Below are 22,792 nucleotides of genomic sequence, written 5' to 3'. Positions count from 1 at the left end.
TAAAAAAGAATCATTATTTATTTCTCTTTAATTAAAATGTACACTATGATCTAAAAAGGAAGTAAGTGTGTATTTTTGTGTCTTCTTGTGAGTATCAGTGTATCCCAGAACTAGAAAATTGTTATATTTACAATTCAGTATTTTACTTGAGATAACAGGGTGTAAACCAAGGCCTCTTAGGGCAGAAAATTGTTGATTAGTTTTTTATTGTGAGACAGGCAAAAATAAAATGTTTAGCATAATTAAAGGAAGTGCTTTAAACACGAGTTTTTGATGTTTACTTTATTGTAATTTTGATGTCATTATGAAATATGCATTTGCTGCAACTAAATGTCATCTGAACACTTTCATGAGTCTTAGTAGATACACGTCCTGTGTGTGTGTGAAAATGCACTAAGTTTCAGAAGATGCAAAAATAATTCACTTTCCAAATGCAAGGGTTACAGATAAAGGTCATCAGTATATTGAAATAGTTTTATGTACATAAAACTCCAAGGGTGTAGTTCAGAAAGTTACCTTTATAAGCAGGAGAGCTTCACTCAGTTCATCAGCATTAATATTACTCTCCTGCAACAGATTAAGTAAAAGTTCACAATGAAATATTAATGGAAAGTTAAGAGAAATTCCAACTACTCAGTTTTTTTCTAATGGAATATAAGGTGTCTGTTACCATGACTTAATAAACTAAGTATCAGAGACAATCCAACTATTGAGAATATCCTCATAGAATATAAGCTTCCTGATACCATGAGTTAAAAAACCAAGTCATATGTTCATAATCTTTTGCTTTGAAATTATAGTATTTTTTCTGTGCTAAAACATGTACATGTGATTTTTGAGTTTATTTCCTAAATAAGAAATAGTTCACCTGGTTGAAAAACTTCATGTGGTTTTTAAGTTCATCGAGTTGTTGCTTTTGTTCCAGACACTGTAACTGAAGTCCTCTATTCTCTTGAATGAGTTTTTCATTTTGGTCTTAAAAATAAAGTCAACACAATTAGAAAGGTAAGTGAGAATTAGGCCTAAGAACACATTTTAAATTAATTTAATTCCTGATAAGCCCTAAGCCTGATCTAGTATTGTTCAGGTCAAAGAGAAAATTGAGCTAGCACCTAAACAAAGGCAGCAGGGGAATAAGGAACAAACGAACACTATCATGTGTCTACCATATGATTCACTTGCTTATCAAAAACTTAAGTTCACAGTATTAATATAAGGAAATTGTGGCTTCTGGGACTTCAAAGGCAAGTTCTATTTAAAATGCCTAAGAATGTATGTTTCTAAATCTATAATTTTTACTTACTTATTAAGGGTCCTGAAAGGCATGCAAAAATAAAAAAAAAAGTTTTGTCTATAGTTTTCTAATCCTCCTTTGAATTTTCTTTCCCCAACTCAGCATAAAGTTTTTGTATTATGACAATTTTTCTGATAAGCTCTGGATCCATAATTTAATCAACCATACTTCTAACCAATCTGTTCCAATAGGAGAAACAGATTCTCAACCAGCGCAAGATACTCAATAATGATTCGTATGTGTTCTTTATTCACTATGTTCATGCTACTAATTAATAGGACATGGATGTAGAGCTATTGTTAAGGGATGGATATAAGTTACTTTTGCCGAGGCACTCATTCGCAAGATTGTAAAGTAGAGCTACAGAATAGAGCGAATTCATAAAGACTATTTTTTTTTTACTCTGCATTAAATATGTTAAGCATTGTTTTAAAAAAGCACAACAGCTAGCAACAAATCCACTGCAGACTTGAGCTTCGTGCTTCTCAGTGCACTCTGCACTAGAGTTCACCCAGGCAGTTATCTTCCTTTGCTGACTCTCTGTGGACTAACTCTAAACCATGTCATCCAAAGTGTCTCCACTAATTTCATTCTGCTCTCAATGATTTATGTTTATCATAAGTCCTCAACTTAGGTTGTACATTTTTGTTTCCTTTCCTTAAGAAAAAAAAAAGAAAGAAATCAACACATTTGCCAAGAATTCTTTCCATGAATGCATTTGCATTCTGACTGCATTTTCTACAAAAATATGTTTCTGCCTTTTATAAGGCTTTGTGTTCTCAAGCTATAAATACTACATATAAGTAAAAATGTTAAGTTACACAGTTAAGAAGTAATAAACTGAATTTGGATGTTTTAAATATTTTCTGGCAGTCTCAGAAGTTACAAAAAATTACAACCTTAAGATACAAAGAGTTGCAGAGACAATTTAATCTCAAATATATAATAAGCACTTTTATCGCATTAATAGAAGGTTAAAAGGTCATCCTATGGAATAAGTTACTTTTATACAGTAAACTAGCAGAATTTCCAAATATGAAAGATACTCGGAAATTTTGAAGATAAAGGTCCAACACCTGACATTTCAACTGAAAATTAGGATTAATAATAAATAAGAGTTCTTATGAGATAAACTAACTCTTTTGGTTAAGGAGTAGAATATGTTGATTAGGTTAAAACAACAACTAGATAGAATGATTAAGAAAAACAAAAACAAAAAACCAAAGTAAATACAGTCAGAAGTAAAAAGTAAAACCAAAAATACTGAGGATAATACAATTTTATTCTATGGTCAAAACAAGACATTTAGGGGTTCTAAAAATGATCTATGGTATAAAGAACATGGTTGTTCCACCTTAATCTAGTCACAGTGTGAATTTTGATCATTATTTCTATGCTTCAATTTTTCTATCCTTTTAAATTTTCAGAGCAGAGTTCTTAAGAATGATATGTTAATGGGTATGAATAAACTTAAACGTTTCCATTCTTTACTCATTTCTGTTTCAACAACTATGTCTCCATTCACTGATATTTTTAAAACTGGGCATTATTAGTAGGAAAATAACTTAGTAGGAGACATTACTGAGTACCAGTAACCTTTTCTTTACTGAATTTATGTAGACTTATACATTATATTTTTCCTTTCTTAAACTGTTTATTGAGGATATAACTCTTGGATCTTTAAAAAGTACTGAAACGCCTACAGTTGAAAGAGGAAATAGACTTGCTGAATTATAATATGAAAAATCAAAGCACTCTGTACAAGATGAAAAATAACCTCCTTACCTTATGATTTGACAAAAAGCAGGTTAAGCTAAACAGCATTTTATTCAAATGAGATAACATTTCACTCTTTTAAACTTATGTTCTTCTAGCACACCATTAATAAGCAGAGTGCAGAGAACAATTCAACTAAACAATTTTCAGAGCTCCTTTGTGCTAATATCTTCAGCTGTGATCAATATAACCATATGCATTATGCTGAATTATGCATTTCAGCTAAAGATAGAAAGGAACTTTCAAAAGCAAGCCCTTAAACACATGCAGTTAATTTAAGCATTAACCAAATGCAAACTGCATTTACATATCCTTCCCCCGCATATTCGCACAATCTGAAACTAATTTGTACCTTGAATAAAGAGGTGAGTATTCTCTAAAAATAATTTGCCATTTAGATGAATGACTACAAGAAGCCAGGGAAACATCTTCTGGCAAAGAACACTTGCTACATGAAAAGGTAAATGTGTGAGGAGTGAGGAGAGCTCAAAGTAAAATTAACCAACTTCAAAATTTGTAACATAATAAAAAAACTTTCTCAATATTAAAATATTTTCTTAAACAGAAAATTTCATTTTTAAAATTTACTGTTTCCCTGGAAAAAAATGGTTAAAGGCTGCAACATTTTTCTTATAATTTATCGTAATATGTTTACAAAGAAACAAAAACTTAAATCCTCAGACCTGTGAATTTGAACTAGTCAAAGAAAAATAACTGGAAAATAACAGTTCTGAAAAATTTTCTTTAGGAAATAATAATTGGATAAAAGTATAAAGATTTGTGTAGAAAATGTTGCTTATTGAAAAATTTAGTTACTTAAATATTCATCAATAGAAGGTTGTTAAATGAGCTATGGTACATCCACACTGGAAAACTATCACAGTCATTATAAATGTGATTTAAATTTATAGTCAAGAAACAATTTTACCTTATATACAAAAGCACATTATAAAACTATACACATATAGAAATAACTCTGAAAAGACATACATCAAATATAGCACTGATTATCCTGAGGGCTAAGAAATTGGGTGATATTTTGGATTTTATTTTCTGGACTTTAATTCACAGTGTGCCTAAGTTATTTTCATTATTCAAAAAAATTTCCCAGAGATATAAGAACCAGTGAGAGAGAGAGAGAGAGAGAGAGAGAGAGAGAGAATATGAGAATGGACTAAATGAATTAAAATACCTTTGTAATTATAATACTTAATAATTAAGAAGAACTCTCAGAATTAATTTAACAATAATAAACAGGTTAAAAAAAAACACTGAGATTTTACTTCCTTTAGAAGACTTTCTTTCCAAAGATGAATTAAGATGTCTAAAACAACATAGTTTTGATATCTAAAGAAATACAGAAAAGGATAGAAATAAAAAAGGTTTATTTCATTTAAGAAAGAGCAATTTATCTGTTTTTGGAAAAGTGAGAGGGAATATAGAGCACTTCCTCTTCCTTCAGTGAACAAGAATTTATTGAGCAACTGCTAAGACAAAACACTGTTAGGTATCTGACACTGCACATTAAAACCAGGAACCATGTATCTTTGACATCAAAACTTTCTTCACCAGGTCAGAAGATAATGCTGCCATTTTATTCTACTCACAATCTCCCAGAAAATTTCACACAGAAATCTATCAACTGATTTAATCACTTGGTGAATTAATATTGACTGCTGTTTTTTTTATTAGAATTCAGACCCTATTGATTATAAGATTTATTAAAACATGAAAAAAATCTGACTACAATTTTAAAATGCTATCACTTATAAGATGTATTCCAGTTTTATACATATAAAAATGTGAAAAATAATGTTCCTTTTATTCAATAAGATAATGGCATTGTGATCTAAATCAATGAGAGTACTAACTACAAATATAATATTTTGTTACTGAGTTTATATTAAGCTTTTAAACATTCTCATGCAACTGAATTGCAAATGTTCCAAGGAAGCAACCTTATTATCACATTACTTGGTTTGTCTAGTAGATGAGCAAACAGATTACATCACTTGAATCAAATAATTCAGTTCCCCAATGGTGCATCTGCATGTACTATCTGTGTGTGTGTGTGTGTAATTCAGATGTCTTCTTTAATTATAATTACGTTACTTATATGAGACAAGAAAGGTAAGATTTGTACCTTATAACATCAAACCTATTAATGGTAATTATTTTGGCAGAGATTTTGATAAAGCTTCCTGGTATTTAAATTTACTGGCACAGAACAGAATAAGATGTCTCATTACCAGAGAGATTTTCCTGTTCAACCTACCAAAACCAACAAACAACTACTTCTGCCACTCTGTCATTTTACACCATTTTGTTTTTCCTCCCATTATATTTGATACCAACTGACATATTACAAATTCTTATAATTATTGTCAGTTTCTACCTCTTAAATTTAAGTTTAATGAGGGCAAGAACTATGATTTATTAATTGCTGTATCCTCAGAACTTGGAAGAGTACCTATTATATACTGGTGCTCAATAAATACTTGTTGACTGTTGAAGAAAGGCTCAGGCTGGCCTCAGAGAATGGTCCCTGTGATCCCAGCAACTCAGAAGGCTAAGGCAGGAAGATCCCAAGTTTGAGGTCAGCCTCAGCAATTCAGTGAGACAGACCCTGTCTTAAAAATAAAATAAGACAAAATAAAATAAAAAGGGCTGTAGACGTAGTTCAGTGGTAAAGAGCCCCTGAGTTCAATCCTTATTACGAGAGGAGGAGGGGGGAAGGTCTCAGAATTTAGGAAAATTAAACAATTAAAGTAAACCTGAATAAAAGTAATTCTGAGAAAAAACAATTCCTTGGGCAAATATGCTAGCCTAAGTAAGGGAAATTTTGAGAAACAAATAAATTTACAAAAGTAGACGGCTGTTAATACAGGCTGCATCTCTAGTACGTATCAAGGCGACTGGCAAACAGTTGACACCACAAGAAGTTATTGATCGACTGGATGAATAAACATTAGATGTCTGAAATGAGTATGTCAGTAGTTATTTTATATGTACCTCTTTCAGTTTTTAATCTGTCAAGGATTTCAGTTTTGTCTGTTAAATCAGATTTTAAGGCAGTCTCGAGCTGAGCAATCTGTACTTTCAACTGCTGTTCCTTTAACTTCCATTGCTCTTCATGGGCAGCACTGAAGGCACTGCAAAACACACGTGACATGCAAGGAAAGCTTGGAAATCAGCTTCAACCGAAAATAATAAAGAGAAAAGCTTTTAGTGGCACAGAGACCACTGTCATCATGTCTTAGGAATTAAGTAAACATATGCTGGTCTGCTGCTGTTGAAACCAAGGCGCCTTTCTCAGGCTGCGGTTAGGGAACATGAAAGAGTTTGTGGGATGAGTAAAGGAACTGGCCTTAATTTAGAGCTCTAAAGTCAGAAAAGTTGGCAGTGTGCAGCTTTTGTGGGACTAGTAAAGGAATTCAGATACTGTACATACTCCAGAGGAATCCACAATTCCAAACCTCAGCAATTGACAACGAACACAACCACACTCTCCCACTTACAAACCCTCTTAATACAGAGAAAAATGGACTTTCTACCTGATCTTTAATTCTGTGAAACTTTTAAAATGTCTTGGATAATAACATCTTAACAAAATACTGACTACCAAATGATAGCATACTGAATCACAGGCAGTAATTCTGATCTTAAGAAGTAGTGATAATGTAGTTTTGTCCTAAAAAACAAAAAGCAATAGGCTAAGAATTAAAAACTGTACTTGTAACACATGAATGGAATGAAAACCAATGCCCTGGTCCTAATAAGAATGTTGAAGATAGAACTATTATTCCTCAATAAAAGTATAGCAGCTTTAATTATGATTACAATCTGCTAATGATCAAGGCCTAGCATATCAGAAGGAAGAAACAGATAAAAAGTAACTAAATGACACACAGAAGGTGTGCAGTGGTTCCTGAATCCTGGTCTAAACAATGGTGCTAGACTAGCTGTACTGACACTTAGATTAAAAAATGAAGATCCCAAGACTCAGGGACTCATATTTTTATAAAGCTCCCCAGGTGATAGCCAGGTTTTTGGAAACATTGATCTCAATTTGCATTTCATCAGAAAGCCATTATCTGTGAAGCTTGTTATGACTAAATAATCATCAGCAGCTTTGACCCTTCTACTTATTTTAAACATAGTAAATGAAATAAACATTTAAAAATCTAGTTTTCTACTGATGATGAAGTAAATAGAAAAGAAATGTATTATTTCAAGTTGCCCTTAATGCCACTCCCAGCAAGTCTTGAGGTTTTATTCCAAAAGGGATACTCTTCTGGAAGGCACAGCTTTCAAAAGAGTAAATTTTGTATTCATTTCACATTTTGAATACTTTTTATTGCAGTTAAAATGATATGACCTTGAAAACAAATGGAATTTTAGAAGTTCCTCTAAATATGACATCTGTTTCTTCTATGCTCTCATCTCACATATGGAAGCTTAAAAAAATTCATGAATCTGATATAACAATATTTTAAGTTAATTTTATCAAAGGTACAATTATATAGACACAAATGAGATCCAAACAAAATATATACTTTAAGTGCTAAATAAAGAATATTCCTTTACAAGTTCATTTTAAAATAAAGAACAAATATAATTTCTGTATCTAGCCAAATTATACATATACCAAACACACATATATGTGCATGAATGTTAGTACCTATATGTATGGGTGTGTAATACCTATATGTATGTGTGTATGTGTGTGTCTTGTATTATTAAAAACATGCACCACCTGGTGAAAAATTAGCATGATGAAACAGGCACAACTATACATTATATCAGATGCCAAAAATTAGAAACAGTAGTGTTCCAATAGCATTACTACCAGCAAAAAGATCACCAACAGCTAATCTGGCAAAAACATCAGAAGCTGTATGTGTTTAAATTAAGAACAATTTAGCAGCCTGGTTTTTCCAAACCCACAAAATGCTAGCGTAAATCAGCATAAGTCAATCTGAATTTAGTCCACTGCTATCTTCCCTCTAAATTTAGGATTACATTCCACTGGAGTTTCATGAGGAATTCCTTTTGAATTTACTGTACTCCTCTATGCTTGGAGCCATCTGTGTAACTATAAATGGTGAGCCACATCTGGCTCCATTTTCTTTGTGAGAGCTGTATACATGATTAAATCTGCATATAAGTACAGTCTTTGAAAAACTTTTATTCATGAAAATGTTTTTGTATATTGCCAATAGTGACAACTAAGGGAGGATGTTAGTTAGCATTTGTACCCATTTCACTGTTACATTATGTTACAAAGCGATAAAATGTCAGTCTGCAGTGGAGTGCCCCTGGTGCCTGTGGTCACTGGCATGTCCATTGGCAATCATGGGTTTCAGAATACTGTGAATATACACTCTTGATCAGAAACACGATAGGATCAAAATAAAAGCCAAAAAATTTCTCTCCATTCTTGTCTTCTGATAGAAGAAATTCCATTTATTCTAATGTTCAAAGGCATCCTAATGTGAAAAATGAGTAAGAATAAACTATATCATCCATAAAGAAATCCATAGGTAGGAAAACTGCAGGGGACAGGTGCTCACTTTACAGAAACAGAACAAAGAAAGTCTATGGGTATCAGCAGTGATCTTTTAAATTCTGAACAGTAGATGACAATTACAACATAAAAACTTTATCTACCCTGTTCTGAAAAAGGTTACTATCATCTTTTAAACACTGATGAACACACTTTAAAAATAGGCATTAGATCAGTGTCTCCCAAAGAGTTAGTGCCTTAAAACCATCTTCAGATTTTTCTGGATCTAACCTCATACTGTCTGCTGGAATTTTGGATGGTGGTGGTTAGGGAGCTGTGTGTGTGTGTGTGTGTGTGTGTGCACGCACATGCGCATGAGAGTGTGTGTGTGTGTGTGTGTGTAGAGGTTCTGAAAATGTGGTGAAAACTACATTTTCATGTTTTCCAGGTTATTTGTACACATTCTAGTTGAAGGATCACTGCATTCATTAGTTACATGGCCCTAAAACTATACTAACTTCAAAAATGAAACACAGCTTTACCATATTATAGTATAGAGTTTCTCTGGGACCAAATAGAAAGATTTAATTGCAAAAAAATTTATTCTGAACTTTTAAATTGAACATTTCTTAAAGTTCTTATTTCTTGGCTTCATATAAAATATGTTTTAGCATATTAAGACAGACTCATACTGAATACTAACATAAGGGTTTTATCTTACCACATGATCCTCTACTATGTCATATGTCAAGTAATAAACACATTCAAAATTTCATTTGAGAAAGGAAGATGAGAATGCAATGTGCAAATCATATTTTTCTCCTGAATACTAGCCAATTTTGAATAACAAACAAATACTTTCCTTTTTAAAACATGCTATCATTATGACTAAGCAAACAAGGAGTATATGTAGTTTTTGACGAACATTAGCTGTTGGCAATGATGAATAGCAGTGCAATGAAACAAAAGAGCTGTAAAGAATCTTAAGGACAATGTTGATTTTTGTAGTTTTTCCAACTATGCTTCTGAAAACTAATTTTAAAAAATACTATCAAGAGAATTTTCTAGTTCTATTTACTATTACATGTACTTGTTGGGTTTTGTGTTAAAGTGACATTAATTTTTTTGACATTAAATGTTTTGACACTCATTACAAACATTTACTTACATACACCTCATATAAAATTCAAGTGTGAGCAGCATAATGAAGTCTGTTTTTAGTGTGACAGGAAAAAAATGTAACTCAAGCATAAAACATTAAGGAAAAAACCTTCAAAGCCAGATTTACACTCTTAGATCATCTTCTAATATGGAAAGATAAAATTTCATGGTGATTAAGTAAATATGAGAAAAATATGCCTTGTCAAAATTCCATTTTTGCATTATTCCCAGCTAAGTTTGATGTTTTTTATTCCAAGAAAGTATGTTTAGTAACTTCTCAAATTGAGGAGAAGTGGAAAATTTAGAAGTAATGGCCAAATGGCACTTATTTGCTTGTATTTAGACCATGTTAAATTATTTGAAACTACAAAATGTTCAAGATAAATATAAATCAATAAAAATTTCTGAGTGTCTGACAGTTATTTTATTTTATGAATGTTTTCCAATGGCATTAAAATCAGAGATATAGAGAAGCACAGGGTGGAAAAACTTTTATTTTCACCTAAAGTTCAGAGTTAAAATAACTGGGTTTCGATCTCATACTAGAGTCTCAGAAATGCTGTGTAACTCTGCACAAGTCTTTTCATTTTTCTGGAGTCTTTTTTCCCTCATTTTTAAAACACAGGGTTGATATTATTTTTCTGCCATGTGCAATCTGCATTTTGACATGTGAAATTTTCAAACACATAATACATCAATATAAATATACATATTATTCTATAGAGATGGAAATAAAAACCAGGATGCATAACAAATTCTTTAGGTAAAATTAATCAGGGTTGATGAAAAAGGGATCAGAATAAAACCCTGGGACCAAGTGATCCCAAAGGCCAAGGCAAATCCCATGTAAAGATTTTTAGCTACTTTACCTTTCCTGGAGGGCCCTGAATATTATTTTAACTGGTGTCTTACTGTTGATAACCCTTAATATATTAAGCCACTGTACAAAGATAGTAAGCACTAACAGGTAAACCACATAAATGATATAAATCACTGGAATAAGGTTTAACATCAACCTGGGTAACTTCAAAGTAAATCAAAATAAATGCCTATCTCTACATTCTTTGGGTATGATAATTTAAAAAAAATGTAAATTTGATTAATAAGATGTAAAACAGTTAAATATTTAAAGATGTATTTGTAGTTCAGATGGCTATTTTCAGAGGTTTCAGTGTATGAATGTCAGCTATAACATATCTATTTAAAGATGTCTGCTTTCATGTAAACTTGTATTTATCATTTATCAGTATCATATACTGAAACGATTTAAAAAATTGCACATACACACAGAGATATCAGTATCATTTAGCCAAACTTAGCTGTGGAGTAGAATTTTGTTTCTAACATTATCAGAAGGGATTAATTTCTAAAACACCATAATTATGAAGCAAATTAAAAACAAACATTGAAGCAGCCCCTTAAAATCTGTCTTGAGCTAAGATGCTTGTGTTTCTCTTTTTAAAGAACAAAGATAATTTCAATTGAACACCTTTATTTTCACCTAATACAATCATTCTTAGCTAATAACCTGGAGAGCCCAATGGCTTGTGTTCAAACACAAACTCTGTTTCTTCATACTTTTAAGATTATGAAATACCTTCAGAGTTTCTTAATTTCATTTTATGTTTCTTGTTTGCAAACTGGGCACATTCCAAGGTGTTATCAAGAATTTATAAAAATGAACGTAAAGTATTTAGCACAGTGTCTGTTAGCCTATAGCTTGTATTTAATAGATGACACTACTACTCAGGTTAAAAAACTTACAACCAATGCCTTAAAAAGCTTATTTTTCTTTTATGAAGTAAATGTATTTCCTGTTATCTGTTGTTGATCAATATTAGATATTCTGACAAGAAATGTTTGATATAAAAGGGAATAAAAGAACAGATGGAATCACGATTTACCTGTTATAAAGTTTATCATAGTTTTCTTTTAAAAGTTCCCGTTCCTTTTCTAAATCATTTATTCTATCCTGCAGCTAAAATGAAAAGAAAATTCACATTAGGGGATTATCATATAAACCTACACTGGGGTAAAAAAACCATATGAGAGGAGGATGTCTTGTTTCATTCTTGATTTCTAAATTGCAGCTGCTAACTTTACCACTTATACTGTCTGCATTTCATCCAGCATTGGTATTTTCCAAGTTGTTAAATAAACATGAAATTAATATTCCTGCTTTAATTTAGTAGAAAACGTATGCACTGCTTTATGGCAACATGTTCCAGAACTCAATAAAGAATGTGTTAAGAGCTTGCTGTTAAGTTCTGGGAAACAGAATATTTTTCACTTTCCACCATGATGAATTCCATCATTATATTCATTTTGTATTAATTTCCAATTGGCCCATAAAAAGTAAAATAATTAACTTTTACTTAAGTTTACTGTTCAAACAAATTATACCAATCACTATATTCTCTGAATACACAGATTCTCACGTTACCTAGAATTCACAAATAGCCAGTAGCATACCTTATGAATAAATGAATAAATAAATAAAATAATGAAATAACCTTGGAATAATTATATCTTTATCACTAAAATGAGGATTTCTGTCCTCTAGTGTTTCAAGTTTTATTCATAAGTGCATTTTGTAGTCACTACTTTTTCCCATGGATCAGAGCACTCTTAAAATTTATCTCCATTGTCAACATTCTCCTTTGAGGCTAGGAAGAGATAGTAAAAGAATCTTCCTAATTTAGAATAGAACGTAAGCATCTTATTTAATTTCCGTTCTCCTTAGGAACAAGCTGTACAGGAAAAGATGGTGCTAGTTGGGAGACAAGAGTATCAACAATAAAAAAAAAAAGGTTTTCAAACAAATTTCTAGAATAAAAATTAGTTTCACAGAATTGCTGATTTTGTAGAACATAATATCATCTCCTCAGATATATTTTTATAGTTTGGTTTTGATATCTCAAATGACTAATGTCACAGTTGAGAAAATTAAGTTCCATAGGTAATTTGCCGTGTTTTCATTTTACTCAAGGATCTTTAATCCTTTGGGAAAACAGTGGATCTAAGCACATTTGCAAGTATTGTTAAACACTGATTTGCCACTCATATATTGTATTTTGCTGTGTTCAAAACACCACGCATGTTGTTTACAATCTAAAAATAAAAAAAAATCTTTGGGATGTTTCTATTTTACATTTTCAAACCAACTACAGAGAAGTTTTAAAAGCAACATATGGCTAAACTCTTTGGAAGTTTACCTCTTCTATTCTTCTTTCAGAAAATGTCATGGAATGTAATTGTTTCTCAAGACTGCAGCATTTTAAACGCTGCTCTTTGAGCTGCATATTTAGCTCATCTCCATTTGCCATCAAGGCATCATGGCTGATCCTGAGAGTTTTTTGCTTCTAAAAAACAAAAAGAATAATTTTTAAACATTATTTTTGGATTATGCTTTAAATAACTGATTACAATTCTGTAAGTGAATTTACTCTTGAAGTTCACATTATATAATTTATTCTTCACATCATAAACAATGTATGTGAGCTACTTACCCATAGAAGATGCTCTTAACCTAAGTGTGACGTGAGGAAGAAAATAAAGGGTTATCTTAGCATAGAGGCACATAATACATAATTGTTCCTGTCCTTTATTTGCTCCTAGTTTTTCAGTTGTTGAGAGTGACCAATAAGTAAATTGCTTTTAGCAATTAAAATGTTTTTTCTTTTTATTATAGTTACAGAGGTCAAAAATGCTGACCATTGATATTCAAAGGAAAGGATGTGCCACCACACTACATAAACAACCTTGGATAGATAGCTTTTAATTATAACAAAATTAAATTAAAATTTTCAGTTCTGTAAAATAGTTCAACTCTTCTTAATTTTTTAAAAAATGCTCTATTTATGAACATGATTTATATTCAGTTATGTATACTTAAATGTCACTTCTTTTATAAAAAGAGTCTTTTCATACTGCTGATTTTTTTTTTTTTAGTTCATTTAAAAGAAACATGGTTACTGAGCTACTTCAGGTTTATTATCTTGATGTCATTAGGCAATACCATCTTTAACCAATAACTTCTGGGCTTTCTACATTGAAGCAGTTGTACTTAACCACTCAAATCTCCTCTATATCAATTACCCAAGAGATACATGTATCATAGCAGATACCTGTTATTATTGGTATATAAACAAATACTTGGGGTCACTGTTAAATAGAAATCAAAACAGTCAAAATGATAAGAGAAAATAAAATCATTTTCAAGTCCTTTTGCAATTCCCCACTTTAAAAACTGCTTTTGAACACATGTATTTTTCATTTTCCCCTTCTGTATATCTGCAGACAGCCAGCACTGTCATTCCTGCTCTCTAATTAGTATCTCTATTATAAACTCACACATTTATATAAAAGGTGATTATTCTTGGAATTTCAGGAGGTTCCTTCGGGATGGAAGACACTACTGAGTATGGTTGAGAAATATTTATCTATTTAATTCAATAGTTGAATTTAGGCTTCAGATGACCCTATGCTTTGCATCAATTTACTGCTTTCCTTGTTTCAGTACTTCAAAGAAAGTACTGCTTAATATAAATTCTGCTCATCTGGAATGTTTTGGAGTTCATTATTTCCAGAACCCAAGCTAATTATGCAGTGCCAATAGATAGGAGCTCTCTGATGCCACATTCCTGTGGGGCCATACTCACTGTTAAAACAACAATGGGGATGAAGAATCCTAGGAATTGTCACACTGAACTGTTGAGGTTTAAAATAAAAACACTGATTGCTGACATTATGGGTACTTGACTATCTTCTGATAATGTTTATGATCAACCAAACTAAACCCACATCAAAGAAGCATTTAATAGAACATGGTGACTGATGTATTCATATCTCTGGTCTATATATTTAATAAATGTTTAGAATTATATGCAAATATAATGGTAGCTTCAGTGCTATGAGCCTAAATTGCATGGAATTAAAAATAAATATTCATGGCATAAGATAATTTATGACAAATGTGTTTACTATTTTAAGATGACATAATATTTATAATAATCTAGGGAGTTATTTATTTATTTAGTAATTAAGTTACAAATAACAAAAAATATATGAACAGGAATTATACACATTTGAGAATAAAAAAGAATGATTTGTAAAAATCACTTTTTTATTATGACCATTTTACTTTTAAAAAATGCAACTTGAACACTATTTTTCGAACACTTTGCATCTATACATAATAATAAGGTAAATTTTCACAGTACCTCTTGAAGCTGAAGAAACTTTCCTTCCATTACTGAAAGAGCATTGCTTTTCTCCACTAGTTGTTTATGAAGCTTAATCATTTCTACATTGTCCCGAATATTTGACCTTCAAAATTGTGTTTAAGAAGTAAAAAAAAAAAAAAATAAAAAACAAGTCAATAGGAGAAAAAGTAAGATGGAATCACATATTTTCAATTAATGTTACTTGGAAAATATTTATACTCTTACATATCAGTTACTGAAGTTTTTAGATTATTACAAATAAAAGACAAATTTATTACTTTAAAGCCACCAATAATCATTCTTGAACTTGCATAAACAAACTCTTAAGTTTGAAGGGATCCTCAAAATTTATGACAATGGCACCTTTATGAAAATTGATAATATTTGGGGCTGGGGTTGTGGCTCAGCGGTAGAACGCTCGCCCAGCACATGCGGGGCACTGGGTTCAATCCTCCACACCACATAAAAATAAAATAAAGGTACTGTTTCCAACCACAACTAAAATAAAATATTTAAAAAATTGATAATATGGATTTAAAATCATTTTAGAGTGTCCTGAAAGATGGTATGAAAGTACATTAGCTTTTAGCACAATAATGGTTCTACCACCAAACTTTGCATTTATTGTAGGGCTATCATGTTCCCTTTCCCTAAATGAAAAATATGCAATATGGCCATTCGTCTTCCTACCACTCCCTCAAAGCAAATAGTATCATAAGATTACCATTCATTGTAGTTTCCTCTTGGTGTTTAAACTTTGCAAAATATTTCCAAAAAAAGTGACTTAGCATTTTATACTAATAATGCCCAAAGCTGGCATTTAAATATGTTGCAGATGTGCCTTTAGCTGTAAGAGATTATTTGATGTCCACAGGGTATATAGAAACCCTATATGCTGCAATACTATTTTGTATTTTTCCTACTGAGATTAAAGCAAATGTAGAATTTAAGAGAAAGATCTTGTTAAAGGTTAATCATAGATCTAAATGAATACCTGTTTTTTCAAAAGACATGATTTTCCTGACAGAAAAAGGTTTCTTAATTTAATGTTTTACATTCAAAACATGTCTTAAATTGTGAAGCTTGATTTTAAGATTTCATTCTTTAAGAAAAATATATAATTTTTCAAATTCAGAGAATGATTTCAGTATCTAAAGTAAGCAATTTTACTTCCAAAACTTATCTAGTGTACACATATTGGAAAAATTGTCACAATGCCCTACTGGAACCAGAAAATGGACTACAAAGCTCACACATCTGTAAACCAGCTGAGGACTTGAAATACTTAATTTTCCTCTTTGATATTTGAAAGTTCATTGTATTTTGGCATTGGACAGTTAGTTGTCCTCACACAGAAGATAAACAAGTCCAAGAACCTGGATTTTGCCCAGGGTACAGTCTTAACACAATGTTAAAATAATTATGTGTCTTAAACATGTTATCTAGCAGTTCTGAGCACATATTCAACAGTATGCTCATTGTTATTCCCTTCTATGTTACTTTTATTCACTAAAAAATATAATATGAAGAGAAAAATACATTTTGAATAAAGTACAAAAAAAATTCATACTCTTTCATATTTAGAAGATAAAATATAATTTACCCGTTTTCCCTAGACTTATTGTTTGACCACTTAAAGGTGAGTGACATTTATTGATATGAAAGGAAAGAAATAATTTCAAATGATTGAAATAATTTTAAATGTTTTCTTATATTTTCTGTTGTCTCTGATTTATTTTTATTTTTTTTATTTTTTTTTTAAAGAGAGAGAGAGAGAGAGAGAGAATTTTAATATTTATTTTTTAGTTTTCGGCGGACACAACATCTTTGTTTGTATGTGGTGCTGAGGTTCGAACCCGGGCCACACGCATGCCAGGCGAGCGCACTACCACTTGAGCCACATCCCCAGCCCTCTGATTTATTTTTAAAATTATTTTATTTTTCAGTGCTAGGGATTAAATCCAGGGCCTTGCATATGCTAGGCAAGGTCTCTGATATTTTGTTTTAAAGTAATATTTTCAAGAAGAATCAAATGTTTGAAAAATGACTACTGCTTACTGTTAGTAACAGCAATGAAATCTCAATAATCCATTCAGGCCGAAAAGTCATAAAAATACAGGTTTTAATCTTGAATTTTCTTTGTCAGACAAAGAAGAATAAGCATATTCTAGAAAATTTCAGTGATTCAATTGGGGAAAGCTTTCTTGAATTCTCCCCTAAACTCCTTCAGGTTTAAACTTTTCAAAATATTAGCAAGAAAAGTAACAAAACATTTTATACTAATAATGTTCAACAGTAGACATAAATGCAACATAAACATAGAATACAACAATTATAATATGGCATTTTGAAGTCAGCTTGACTTCAAAAAAACAGTATAATTATTATGGGACAATGCAAACTTTCAAGTCTTTAATAATTATATTTAAGTTTCAGTTTGAGGGGCTTTATATGTAATATTTATTGTTAAGGCTGTATGCTTTTCAAAGATGACAAGATGAAGAGAAGGGTAACTTGTTAAGCTAAAAAGTGTGGGATCAGAGAGAGACAGTACATATAAGTTAAAACCAGCAGTGTGATGAATATGGTGTGGCCTTGAAGAAGTTAGTACAATAAGGGCTGGGGATGTGGCTTAGTGGAAGAGTACTTGCCTAGTACATATGAGGCCCTGGATTTGATCCATATCACCATGCAAAAGAAAAAAGGCGGGGGGGGGGGAGAAAAGATACAATGAAATCACCTGAAACCTGACCACTGACTCAACATTTTTACATGGATGAAATATGGGAAAAGGATAAGGGTAGAAATGGCTGACAAAGAGGGCAGATGTCACTAAGATGAAAAGGAGTGTCAGAAGGATGTTGGAGGCAAGAGGGAGCCAGAGAGTTAGTGCTAAGTGACTAGTCATAGACCTTGAGGCTGTGGGGCAAGGCCTCAGGTTGGTCTCATTTAAAGAGAAGCCGGGCTAATTTCAAGAGCCAGAATATAGCACCAGAGAATCCCAACATCAAGTATATACACAAGACGCTAATAAAACAAAACAGAACAAAACAAAACAAAACTGTGAATAAACTGCTGAGAGATAAGGAGAGGAGAGGGAGGAGAGCAGAGGGGAAGTGCTGGGGGCTGAATTCAGCAAGTTATATTCCATGCTTTTGTGAATATGTCAAAATGTAGTCTAATGTTCTATTAAAATATTTTATATGACCTCCACATAATATCTTTCTGCTCTTTTCCACTCACTATGATAGGAACACCAAATCTCCCAAATGATGACATTCTAACAGAGAGACCAATACGTGGTAAAAACATTCAGATGAACTCTACAGTCATGCTCCAATTTGTACATGCTACATTACACATGGTGAAATGATTTGCAAACAGATACCAAGCACATTAATTAAGTGCTTTGTAAAAATAAATTTCTCACATTTTTCAACAAGGATTTTGAAAAAAACAGAAACAATTAAGTTGGAAAATGCTGTTTCTTTTCCTTTTTCAGTTTTATGGACATATGATTTAGAATTATGATCAAATCTTTGAAAACTATGAGAAAAGTTGTTGGCCCATCTCTAGATTAAAAACAAACTGAAATAAATTAGATTTTATGTTGAAAAAAGTAATCCAGCTCAACAACCTGTGTGCCAAGTTTCTCTCATATAATTTGAAACAGTCAAGCAATAAACTCTGAAAAAGGAATTTCTAATGGAAGCCTTAAAAACACTTGACTCCAGCTTTGCTACTGGGTGCCATAATAAATCCAGAAACTTAAAACCTCAGATACACTGGAGAAGGAACAACTTTCAGTAGAGCTATGTAATGTATAGTCTAATATGAAAGCTTAAGAAGCAAAAATCTCTGTTCCAGTGAAAGTTTCATATATTTCATTCCCCAGGCACTCAACTCCCCTCCTCCACCCCCATGAACATTTCATTCTTTGCTACAGTAAGGATTTTGAAACCTAAAAAAAAGGTCTTCTTCTTCTTCTTCTTTTTTTTTTTTTTGAGACTAAAATATTATAGCATTTAACATCATTTAGAAGAGAAAGCTCTACAACACAGAGGCTTGGCTATGAGATTCTGAGAACTAATTACGTCAAATATTTTATGAGGTAGAATGCAGAGGATCTTTTTTAAAAAAAGTTTTAAGTTGTTGATAGACTTTTATTTTACTTATTTACATGTGGTACCAAGAATTGAACCCAGTGCCTCACATATGCCAGGCAAGTGCACTACCACTGAGCCCCAGCCCCAGCCCACAGAGGATCTTTTTAAGTAATTGATTTAGGCTGACCAAATCTGGGGAATAAAACTGAAAACAACCTTAGGGTTGAAAAAAAAAAGTTTCCTTTTTTTTTTTCTTTTTAAAACAAATCAGACTCCTGTTGAAAGAAATGTAGGCCATTCATAGTTCTTATTAGAGATACACAGGTAACAATTATTGTGTAGGGTACCACTTTTGAATTGAACTACAAAGAATGCTACTAAATGGAATGAATAAGATTCACTAAAATAGCCAAGGAAAAGTCTCTTTGAAAGGTAATGGTTTTGTTCAGAACTGCTACTTGAGATCATGGGGGAAAACAAGGATCTCTGATTTAAGGCGAATCCGGCTGCAAAGGTGTGTGGAAGCTGAAGTAGGAGCATCCCAAGTGTGGGGCCAGCTTGGGCAACTTAGTGAGACCCTATCTCAAAATAAAAAGGGGTAGGGATGTAGCTCAGTGGCAGAGCATCTCTGGATTCGATTCCTAGTACTATGGTGGGTGGGGGAGGCGGAAAAACATTTCACTGAGGAAAAAAATTTGTGTATGTTTATTTACCTCTGGATCACAACTTCCTGTGATGTTGGGTCAAAGTACAAATCAGAACTTTCTTATTTTCACCACCACTGGAAATGGAGGCACAGTAGTAGAGCTCTCTATATGCATATAATCACATTCACATGAAAAAAGATGGGGCTGGTTGGGGACAGGAGTAACCCAAATCCTGGCTCATCTTCTTAAAAGAACCATGTTTAGGATTACGTTTAATGAATTTTTAACTATAGATTTTACAGTACTAGGAAGGGGAATCTGGGACTTTAGTCAATATTCCATAAACCCCAATGGGAAGTGTAGATTTGCTGGCAATTAAATTACAAAAGTGAACTAAAGGTTTTGTATTGTTTTTAGTTTTTGATACGATCATGCCAATCCTGGGCACTAACATAGGCTGTTTCACAATTATCAGAAGGAATAATTGATTTGATATAGGTCTTTGATGAATACCAAATGTAAATAATGATTAAATTAAGAAATACAGATTACTGAGTAGGCAAAATCGTTCAAAAGCACAAGTTCCCTAAGGAGATAATGACTGTTAATTACAGAGTAGGGAACCATTCACCCATTTCAATTTATTCATTTTTATAGTTTGGGTAGTTAACTGATGCTCAGAGAAGTAAAATTTGGCCAGAGTCCTTAAGTTATGAAGCCACCACTCAAATCTAGTTTTAAGGGTTAAATTCTTCCCATTCTTTTAACTCGTTTCCTTCTTCTAAGATGCTCTTAAGTGTAACTCTCCCTCCACTGTCATGTGTATGTTTATACACTAGATACGATTACTTGTAACGATTTCTGTGGTTTGTATAAAGTATTGGGAAAATATGTCAAGTGCTATCTAGAAAAATCTTAGATAATATTAATTTTAAGAAACATAGGAATAAAAGAAATTGTATGAGTGAAATAATTGTCACTGGACAAATTCTAAACTATGCAAAATGATAGTGAGAGCTTAGTGAATATATTATTTTTAAAAACGATAGATCATCTCCCTGTGTTCTAATGTTTGCATGGTTATTCCTGGCCCCAGTTATCCCACCATCAGAAAATCCCACCATCAGAAAACCAGATGTGCCCTCTAAATTAGGGGGCTGGGCAATCAGGCAAATCCAAATTGAGGGGCATTCTGCAAACAACTGTCAATGGGCTGGAAAAAAAGCAGGGAACATTCTAAAATAAAGGAAACCTAAATACCATGACAATTAAATACAACACATAGCCTCTGACTGAATCCGAGATCAAAACAAAACAAAACAAAACCCATTAATAAAAAAGTGCAGCAATAAATAGCATTATTGGAACAACTGGGGCAACTGTATCATTCATGGTTAAATGTTTAGAGTGTCTATAATGTAGGAGGATGTCCTTGTTCCTTGAAGATATGTGTACAGACAATGAAGAAACATAGGCACCTAATTATCAAATGGGAGAGGACGAAGGGAGGAATAGAAGAAAAAAAGGGGTGAGAGAAAGAGGTGCAGTGAAGGGGTGGAGGAGGGAGGGAGAGACGAGAGGAGAGAAAGAAGGGCTTGTGAGCAAGCCTGCATAATGTAGAGGCAGGCTGTGGCATATTCACAGATTGCTAAGAGGTGCAAGGTATGTGAATGCTCACTCTCTTATTTTCTCCACTTTTCTGTAGGTTTGCTGCTTTTCAAAATGATAATTTGGGGAGAAACTTAGAGTGCTAGGAGGTAATCCTGTATCTGTGCACAGGGGAAAAAGAGACAGCCCTTAAAGCCAAGATGTTTCTTATAACGCGCGGCTGCAAAAGGCCTCTCAATTCTAAGATTTGACAATCCGCTGTCTGCCAAAGAGAAGAGGGCAAGTCAGAGTGTCTGAAGTATATATGGGTTAAATTTCCTCCACTGAGACATTATGGCACTTACATGATTTTTAATTAAGAAGGTAAACACCCTAACATTTATTTAAAAAAAAACAACAACAACACTTAGCACACTTGTTAAGAGTATACATATTTTTGGAGTTGAAAAAGTCAATAAAAGGTAAAATCATTCTGATTTTAATGTTCATGTACATATGTTCATTGGTTACAGCTTTGCATTTAAGACAGCTTTTTTAATAAGCAGAAAATGTGCATTTTTATATTGTTTAAATTTTAATATGGATTTTTGTTCAAAACAACACAGACATTCAGGCTACTTGTAAATGATACAAGATTTTTTGCTAATGAGGCATTATGTAGAACATATGCAAAAATCACAACTCAGTCTTCCAAAATAGACCACAACAACAGGAAAAAACATGATTTTAATAAAAAGGAGCAGCACTGGGCTTTTACTTCAAAGCAATTAAGGGCTTTGGATAACCAAAAGTTTATGTCAAGCTGATGCCAAACCAAACTGGTCTATTAAACACATACTATGAAGAGTTTCTGTAATATTCTATGAAAAGGCTCTCTGCCATAAATATCAAGCACTGCCATTCTGAAGATTACAACTATGTTAGGTTCATGTTTGAGAACAAGGGGTCCAACATCCAGATCAGACTTCTAGAATTTCAAATCTGAAATAATGTATCCGTGAAAGAGAAGTTTAAATATGTTTTCCATTTTGTGATTTTTCTCTACAGTAAATTATACCAAGTTTTATACTCTCCCTAATTTTTTTTCAACAGTTTTCCATTAGTCTCAAAAAATTGCTGTTATACATAAAATTTTGAGCTGTGTGTAAACATATTTTTTTAAAATAGCCTTGAAAGTTCTTATTTTAACTTATTTCTTCAGTTTCAAAAATATTTCAAGAAACGATATACTACTCACTATAGATACTCTTCCTTCTAAGGAAATGACATGTAAATTTTCACTTTTATAAATTCAGTAAGTTAGGGTAAAAACTGATTTATTTCCCTGACCTCTGCAACAAAAGTTCCTTGGCCTGTAATACCAATTTTGTTTCCACTTATAATTCTTGGTATCACAGAAAAGACTGCTTATTTTGTTTATATGGATAACATAGGCCCCTGAGGAAGCCCTTCTTTTGTTTTTTAAGGTT

General features: G+C 32.4%; 1 protein-coding gene across 5 annotated transcripts in view; it reads right to left on the bottom strand.

The window, feature by feature from the left end:
* The window catches only part of Rpgrip1l (RPGRIP1 like), a 104,629-nt gene that overhangs the window by 65,776 nt on the left and 16,061 nt on the right, over nucleotides 1-22,792 (bottom strand). For all 5 annotated transcript variants that reach the window (XM_048792180.1, XM_048792179.1, XM_048792181.1 and 2 more), the window contains 6 exons: nucleotides 14,960-15,065; nucleotides 12,953-13,099; nucleotides 11,642-11,715; nucleotides 6,083-6,222; nucleotides 869-975; nucleotides 517-567 (listed from right to left, as the gene is read on the bottom strand). In XM_048792180.1, coding sequence (XP_048648137.1) covers nucleotides 517-567; nucleotides 869-975; nucleotides 6,083-6,222; nucleotides 11,642-11,715; nucleotides 12,953-13,099; nucleotides 14,960-15,065 — 625 coding nt within the window. The remainder of the gene's footprint in view (nucleotides 1-516; nucleotides 568-868; nucleotides 976-6,082; nucleotides 6,223-11,641; nucleotides 11,716-12,952; nucleotides 13,100-14,959; nucleotides 15,066-22,792) is intronic.

This window comes from Marmota marmota, unplaced genomic scaffold (genome assembly GCF_001458135.2).
Source record: "Marmota marmota marmota unplaced genomic scaffold, marMar, whole genome shotgun sequence".
NCBI classification, from domain to species: Eukaryota; Metazoa; Chordata; class Mammalia; order Rodentia; family Sciuridae; genus Marmota; species Marmota marmota.
This window is presented reverse-complemented; position numbering and strand designations above follow the sequence as displayed.